General features: G+C 50.2%; 1 protein-coding gene across 1 annotated transcript; it reads left to right on the top strand.

Moving 5' to 3' along the window:
• Positions 1-306: 306 nt before the first annotated feature.
• FCAMR (Fc alpha and mu receptor) lies at positions 307-8522 on the top strand. The gene is given in 6 exon segments (XM_030872678.2): positions 307-361; positions 1722-1865; positions 4895-5233; positions 6195-6951; positions 7578-7696; positions 8338-8522. Coding segments are annotated over 6 exon segments (1578 nt in total). The 5' UTR covers positions 307-327.
• The last annotated feature ends 308 nt before the right edge of the window (positions 8523-8830 follow it).

The following is an 8830-nucleotide window of genomic DNA, read 5'->3' as shown; positions in this document are numbered from 1 at the left end:
CCAAATCCAGAGCTCCGTGCTGGCAGGTGGGTGCCGGGGCTGGAATCCCCCAGAGGGAGTTTTTTAGTCTTGGTGGCAGTGATCCAGGCCAAATGTGCGTGTTTAGGGCAGTAAGGATGGAGCTGTGCTTCTCTCAGAGGGCAGGTACATCCTGCTCTTAGGTGGAGCTGATCCAGCCCCAGCACTGAGCAAACCAAGATCCCAGAGTGAGAAGGTGCTTGCCCAGGTCCCAGGGCTGCTCGCCCAGCTTCTCACTCGCCTCCTCTCAGGCCTCTTCATCTACAGTGTTGTTTTTTGCAGGTCAGCAACCAGAGGGCAGGATGGAAAATGCCCGTCCTCCTCATACTGTGCCTGCTGCAAGGTGAGTCCCAGACAGCCCAGCCTCAGAGCTTGTACACCCAGACCCGAGCCTTCCAGGCTGCAGACATGCCTGACAGGCACCTCAGCAGCATTCAGCACTCGCACCGTAGTTTGGACATCCGCATGGCTTTGGATCGAGGGAGTGGTCAGATCCGGGTCAGAGTGAATGAGGGAGGTGAGAGCTCACATGAGGGGGCATATGTCTGACTTGACGATTGCTGGAATATCCACAGTTTTGATCTGTCTCTACTCTCTTCCATTCAAGTTGATGACTGAAAGTTGGCTGCATTTGCAAGATATGGGTTCCAGGGTGTGCAAAAGCCAGAGGTAGCACCGCTCTATTTCCACTCATTCTAAAAACGCTCGAGTGGCAGACCCAGTACTAGGGACATAAAAACCCCGACCTACTCCAAAGAGTGCAGAGTCTACAAAGAAACCAGATGGGTAAATATTACATCTACACATTTACTTATTTAGTCAACACATACTTATGGAGGGCCTACCAGGTGCCAGGCACTAGGGACACACGGATGAAAGACAGAATTCTTGCTCTGTACGTCCTGACAGGCTGGGGTGCTGATCAGGCTCAGAGGACCGATCATCCTGTCTCCATGCTGTGGTATCTGGTTTTATTTTGATGGTAATGGAGAGCCATTGAGGAATGTAGTGAGTATGTGCTTAGAGTGTCTGGTACCCAAGTAGATGCTTAACAAATAATTGTCGAAAGAATAAATGAATAAATAAACGCTATGATAATACAAAAAAGGGATTAACAATTGTGTTCGTCTTACAAACAAATCAGAATTTTAATGAATCAAAGGTAGCTTATCTCTGGGCGAGAGCCCTCTGTGATATAATCACACCACCTCTTTAATTTCATCTGCCAATGCCCCCTTTAAAATTTTTCAGTAGGAGCAAGCTTCCCCGGCCCCCAGATGAAAACTCAGGCAGGCCCATGATTTTTCTCCGAACATATAAGAGTCTTAACCTAATTCCTTTAAGTCTCAGATGTTCTAATTTGATCATTGTAAGTGGCGGGTTAAATATTTTGGTCAGCAATTTAATCTTCATTCAGAGATTTGCCCCCTCATCACCCACGGCCCGCAGTCAGGAAGGCATGGAGGGCTCTGGGGGCTGCCTTCTCCCTTCCCCTCTACTCTTTCTCCTCCCCGCCGAGGCAGCTGGCACTTGGGACGTCAGTAGGGTCACAGCAGCAGGTGGGAGGACAGCAGGAGCCAGGCAGCTCTTACTTGATGGGATGGCTTGGAGCTCTCTGGCCTGGCAGGGCTCTAGAGCTGGCTCCTCCTCTTGTGGTTGCCTTTGTGGATCCCTCGAGGGCCCATCTCCTCCCTGTGCCCCAGGTTCTGCTTTGGCCCCTCCACACGGAAGACCCCGTCTCAGGTGGCTGTGGGATGGCTCTCTGCCCTCCGGGCCCACCCTCTGGGCCACGGAGACACTCCCGGTTTTCTCACCCCTTTGCTGGAGGGAGGAGTGATCCATCCCAGGCGCCAGCCCTGCTCTGCCTGTTCATGTCACAGGCCTTTTGCACTTCCTCAGACCAGGTCAAGCTCCAGTCCACGGCCTCCAGTCAAGTTCCAGTGCAGGCCTCCCTCGCCCATCCCTGCCTGAAGCTGTACAGTGGACAGCTGCTGGGAGATGACGGGTGAATGAGAGCAGGGGCACCACCTCCACCGAAGGGACCCCTGGCAGGCGCCACGTTGATCCTAAAATGCCAGCCCTTTCTTTAATTCTCACAGGCAACCGGTACTAAATTCCAAAAACCTTTATTATATAGAACCAAGAGCTACTAGTCATCCAGCGATTAAGTTCTTAAGGGTAAGTGAAACTTGGTATTTATAAAAGAAAAAAATGTTTATTGCAAAAGTTGATTAAGGATTCCTAATCAGCTCTCAACTGCAAAGTCAGAACAGCCCATCCCACTGATTAATGGGGCTCCTTAATCCTTTTGCCTGCGCTGCATGTAGATCACATGCAGATTCCTGAAATATGAGGTGTGAACACTTTATCAGAGCACCATCACTGTCATCCTGAGGTGGTCCTTGTTTGTAATTACGAAGATTCTTACTTTTTTGTTGTTTGTTTTTTGTGGGGGGCAGTACGTGGGCCTCTCACTGTTGTGGCCTCTCCCGTTGCGGAGCACAGGCTCTGGACGCGCAGGCTCAGCAGCCATGGCTCATGGGCCTAGCCACTCCACTGCATGTGCGATCTTCCCGGACTGGGGCACAAACCCGTGTCCCCTGAATCGGCAGGGGGACTCTCAACCACTATGCCACCAGGGAAGCCCAGATTCTTGCTTTTTAATGATGAGTTGCCATTTAACTTTATCAATACTGGCATAGTTGTGGTGTGTCGCTTAATTAAACCTACAATGAGTATTGATTTATCCCTAACATTTATGGCCTTGACTCTTCTTATAATGAGACCTCAAGACATATGCAACAGGCAAGGTCAGCTTTATGGGCATGTGCCCTGTGTAGTCACACAGGACCCCATTCAGAAGGTGCTTGGTTTAATGCTCTACTGTTGCCATAGTGAAATCCTTAGTAACTTTTGAATAAGGGATCCTCCATTTTTATTTTGCACTGGACCCTGCAAATTATGTAGCCAGTCCTGGCAACAGGATGAAACTTTCTTGGATTCAGAGGTGCTGAAGACATAGAACAAATTGATAGATGCCAGGCACCCACATCCTAAAGCAACATGTAGAAACACCTGGGCAGGACTATGGAGAGAGATGGCAAGGCTAGTTGTTCCAGAAATAGCCCACCGTGTAGTCTCCTGGAGAATCATCAGAGGTAGAAGAGAAGAGCTTTTTGGAGAGAGACAGCGTGCTATGCTCTCCACCACCTGCCCCTGGGGGACAAGGCAGATCACCTCCTCCTCACTTGAAGCCAAGTAAGAGAAGGAACTTCTAGGACGCCACTCAGCAAGCTTGCTGTATGTCCCAGATTTCCCCTGACAGCAAGACAAAGTGTGTTTCCTGGGGCCCAATGTGATGTAGGTCCCACAGAAAGGAGCTGCCCCAGTGCCTCTACCAAGAGGTCTACCCAGAAGGGATTGTAACCACGAGAGGGGCACATGGCCAGAAGTCCTAGGCTTGGTCGTGGAGGAGTCATAAAAGCCCAGCAGGAGGAGAGGCAGTTCTTACCAAGAGGGAACTGCAGCCAGAGGCCACAGACAAGCGATCTGGGAGGCAAAAGGGAAGGACCCAGCTCTGGACGTCTGCCATGCCCGGAGGGCGCCACCAGCAGATCACGACTTTCCATTCACCTCTCATCTCTCCCCTCCACACCCAATCCCAGAGGGGCCCCAGAGCAGTTCTGAGTAGGGGAAGGGGTCGAGCAAAGCAAGAGACCCCGACCTGTCCCCCTCCCCCACATCAGGCCTCCAAGTGTAGCTGGGAAATCGGAAAAGGCTTCAGTTGGATAAGAGGCTGGAGTTGCAGCAGTCACTGGGCTGGACATCTTCTTATCCAAGCGAGACTATGAAAGCTACTATACTTGAAATTATGTCTGAGATTTCATCAAGGAGGAGGGACATCCCAGAGCTCGTATGAAGAGGCAGTGAGAGAAAGAGTAAACTTTGTTTCTGCTTGCATTGGATCAAATTTAAATCAGTAAAAGGACCATAGACTGTGCTTCAACTGTGATTCACGCCTACCGCCAAAGCAGACGTATTCAAAATTCTGCTGTGCTTTGACAGTGACACTTGGTTATTTCCATTCCTAGAGAAGGGAGCAGTATGTACGTTTTTGAAAACGATGTTCTGGGGAGTTATCCACCCAGCAGAGCAGGATTCCTGTGCTTCCAGCACCCTCTCCTTTCAGCAGAAGTCACACTCATCTTTTTTTACTATTTAACATCCCTCTTTTAAAAAAAAATTTATTGAAGTATAGTTGATTTTCAATGTTGTGTTAATTTCTGCTGTACAGCAAAGTGATTCAGTTATGCATATATATATATAGATTCTTTTTCATATTCTTTTCCATTACGGTTTATCACAGGATATTGAATATAGTTCCCTGTGCTATACAGTAGGACCTTGTTGTTTTAACATCTCTCTTTTACATTCTATGCAAATCAACCACAGCCCTTCTGTCAGCTCTTGCCTTGGCCTTCTTACAGGTGCTTAGATGGTAGCTTCTTAAACATTTGCATTTTTTTAAAAACATCTTCACTAGAGCACAGTGGCATGAATCCAGGCTTTGGACGGACATGTGCAAGAACACCTGCACGTGATAAGCTCAACAGTGGTTAGCTAAATAGTGGTAAGATTATTGTTGCCTTTTCATCTCTCCATGGGGCCTTGGACACAGCTCCATTTCATACCTTGGAGCTACTCCTGACCTAGTGGCTAAGCTCTGACATTTCTATATTGATTCTTTCTAGCTTCACTTTCACGGAAGCATTTTCTGACTTGTTCCCTAATTCTGGCAGAGTTTGGAGCTCATAGCTCCCCAAACAGTGACAAATTCAGCACTCTTGCTCTGGACTTTTTTTTTCTCTGCCTGCAGCTGCAAATGCGTTGAGGGGCCCGAGGCTGGTGTCTGGGGAGCCTGGGGGAGCTGTCACCATCCGGTGCCATTACCCACCCTTGCCCATCAACAGCCACCAGAGGAAGTACTGGTGCCGCCTAAGACCCCTGACGTGGGTCTGCCACACCATCGTGTCCACCAACCGCTACACTCACCTTCGCTACCGTGGCCGTGTGGCCCTAACAGACTTCCCACAAAGAGGCTTGTTTGTGGTGAGGCTGTCCCAGCTGTCCCCAGAGGATGTGGGGCACTACCGCTGTGGCATTGGAAACGCAAACAACATGCTATTCTTCAGCATGAACCTGACCATCTCTGCAGGTAAGGGCTGGTGGCTGGCAGGTCAAGTTTGGTGACATGAATGTTAGGAAGGGCAAGGGGCAACAGAAGACCCAGAGGTCCAAGAGGGCTTTAAACACAAGGGGAGTGATGATGAAAAGCTGGGGTCAGGCAAGGACTTTAAGACATAGACTTCTATTTCAGATGGAGACCACCTTCAGAGGGAAGGTAGATACTAGGGAAAACGTCCCAACTGAATCCCCGTAATCTATCTCACCCAATTCCCCCTGAAAGTTGTGGCACATATATTTGAAGAGAGCTCGGTGAAGCTGGTGAATTGGAGGACACGGCTTCTTAGGGTCATGATGTCTTTTTGTTCAGACATGCAGAGCACATAAGACAGGCAAAGCAGAAGAATGGAGACTGAGCTCTTCCTAAGGCTGAGCCTCTCAGCAGACATCCAACAGCTACCAGGCCAGCGCCGTGCATGGCTCATTCTGGAGAGTTGATCTAGAGTCAGGTACCCAGAGTCCAAGGAAGGGCATCCAGGCTATGAAAGGCAGGTCTACCAGAGAGATGGCACAGGCAGGCAGGAGTCCAGAGAGTGGACTTGTTTGAATAGATGTTCCCATCTAACCATCTGCTGACATTGGCTGCTCTGCTGTGACTGGAGTTTCTTTTTTTTCTTATTTGAAAAGCAGTACGTGAAGGGATGTGGGCCCTGGGAAACGGGACAGCATGGTGTCCTGGGGTAGCTGGATAGAGAATTTGTGGGTGTAAAAGGAGATAGGGACATAAAATGTCAATATTGGCAACAGTCTAGAGAATACATCTGGTTTTCCCAATTTTTTATTTTATCCAACATATTGGCCAAAGACTGCATTGCTTAGTGAGGTTGCATTCCATGGAGCAAACATGTCAAGCCTGGTGTCCTTTGCAGCCTGGTGTCCTGTAGGCAGCCCGGATAGCCTTCTCATTTGGTCTCCTTCTGCTGTTCACACAGGTCTTTCCAGAGCCGTCCCCACAGCCACTGTGGCTGCTGGCGAGCTCATCACGGGATCCTTTGTGACAGTATCGCCAGCGGCCAACAGACGGACACCAGGAACTATGCAGACTATAGAGAGACAAGGGACGGGATGGGACAGAGTTGCTCTGACTCTAGGAACCAGCAAAACCACAGCTTCAGCTAAGGGAAGACAAACCCCAGGAGCAACTGGGGTAGTAGCTCCAGGGACAGGCAGCCAGCTAGAGGGTTCCATTTGGGCAACCATCCCCACTCCGCAGAGTCCAGCTTCAGCCATCAGAAGTGTGTCCAATACAACAGAAGGTGATCGAGTGTGGAGCACCAGAAGTTTGGAAGCAAACAGGACTAGGGTCAGCGAAAGAGAGAGGGAAACAACTACTGGGACTGATAGGCAAAGAGAGGAAACAGAGAGGGTCAGAATAGCCCCAGACACAGCTGAGAAGGTCATGGCGACCATTAGGCCATCAACGCTGGTCTCAGATAAGTGGATGTGGGAAACCCACCAAGAAGAAATGTCGGTTTCTAAGCCACAAGCCCTGGGCTCTGTTGAAGGAACACCCCCAGTTGCAGTTGTGTGGACCTTGGAGTCAACCAGCGTAGAGATGGCATCTGCGGAAGGAAGCAGTGAAGGAGACCTAGACACCCCTGCTGGAGACAGTGGTCCCCAAGTGACATTGAGCCAGGCCCTGGCAGCAAGGCCCTTCAGGCCCCTGGGCAAGGACTCCCAAGTTAAGAGGTAAACCCCCAGGCTGCCCTCTCCGTTGGGACTCCACATCTGCTCCATCCCCTTGCACGCTCCTCAGTGAGCTAACCTCTGTGACCCCCTCTGTCAGCTCACTCCTCTCCCTTTGTAACCTCAGGACAGTAAAGCGTAAGGGACATGAAAGTCAGAATCCTCTCTCATTCAAGGGTCCTTGCTGGGAGAATGCTATCGGAGCATCTTCATGTGATTTTTCAAGCAAAAATATACACACTAAAATAATGGAACATTTAGGTGGGACTGTTGGGACTTTTTTTTTTTAAAGATGAGGAAACAAGCTCCGACGAGGTCGGGGTGTGACTCACTGAAGCTACAAAGACAGATTGTGGCAAAGCCAAATGCCAAGCGTAGATGCCCTGACCCTCACTCACTTCTCTTGCCCACTGTTGCACGTTGGTGGAGGAGGGAAAGGATCAGGGCTTGGGATCTGGAAGGCAGGGGACCTAGTCTCAGCTCGGCAACTAACCCTCCATGGGAATTCGGGCAGCCAGCTCGCCTTGGCCTCAGCTTCTCATCTGTAAAATGAGGGGCAAGGGCCAAAGGGTCTTCAGTCTCCTACCCAGCTCCAACCTCCATCCCCTCCCCTGCTGCTTCCACTCCAGTGTTTCTCTGGAAGAGAAAAACATCTCTCGGATGCTGACTCCAGTCTCTTCGTTGCTGTGTCCGCTTATGCTGACGGTTCTTGTTCTGCTGCAAAGGAAGCTCCGGAGAAAGAGGAGGTGTAAGTGGAGTTTAAGTCACCCCAAGGCTGGGGAGGGGAGCGCCTCTTCCCATCTAACACCCTCAGGACTGGGTCGGGGTCAGAGTTGGTACCAGGACCTCTGGATGTAGAAGTGCTAAATTCTAGTCTGAGCCACTTAACCAAGCTTGGCCTTGGTTCTTTTATCAATCAAATGGGAAAGTAGTCTGTGTATTTATGTCTCAATGGCACCCCAGAGCTTAAGGAGAAGCTCTTCAGAAGATGGCAAGACAGCTGGTAGTCATATGAACCACGTGAACGATCCTGACAGCAGGTCGGAGTACAGGGCCCAAATGTGGAACCAGACTGCATTTGCACCCTCTGCACGGCCCAGCTGGAAGTCTCTTAAAGCACCAGGCCCAGGTTTAAACATTCTTAAAGGGACAGCTCCACGGCGTTTAGATCTGGCAAAGAAAGGGTGAGAGGCTCTGGGAGCAAGTCAAAGGGGCTAAGATTCTCAGACCCAGCTCCCCAAAGGCCTGGCCCAAACCCTGCCAATCTAAGGGCTCAGTTGCAAATCCTCTGTGTCAGGAAGTCCTTGAGGATTGCGATGGGTGAGGGTGGTTCTCAAGGAATCACATTCAGTGCCCAGGATGCTCACAGTGTGCTCTGTGTCTGTGCAGCTCAGGAGACAGAAAGGTCATCAGGGGTCACCTTGATTCAGATGACACAGTTCCCGGAGCTGAGCCTCCAGCCAGACCTGCTTCCCCAGGTGGAAAGGAAGATGCTCCAAGATGACTCTCCTCCTCTCCGTGCCAGCCTGAGCATCCCGGAGAGGGACCCTGGACCCCAAGGAATGGAAGGATAAGCCGCTCAGACACCATGGAAAAAAGAACCAGGACCGAATACCGGCCTCTTCTCTTCCTTCCTCCGCCTGTATGAAGGGAAGCTTGGGGAGCTGGGACTCCATCTGGGGAAGCAAAGGCTGACCATCACTGGACCAAGGAAGGTCCAGCATTTTTCATGGCCAAAGGTGACACTATGACTCAAAGAAGGCTGCAAGAAAGGATCTATTAGTTACTGGAGGAGGTCAGTGGACCTGGAAAAAGTGGAATTTCCATTCCTGGAGGTTTGAAAATATGAGAGGCTTCCAATCAGAGTGGAGAATTAACAAAA

The sequence above is a fragment of the Globicephala melas genome, chromosome 1 (genome assembly GCF_963455315.2).
Source record: "Globicephala melas chromosome 1, mGloMel1.2, whole genome shotgun sequence".
Lineage (NCBI taxonomy): Eukaryota > Metazoa > Chordata > Mammalia > Artiodactyla > Delphinidae > Globicephala > Globicephala melas.
This window is presented reverse-complemented; position numbering and strand designations above follow the sequence as displayed.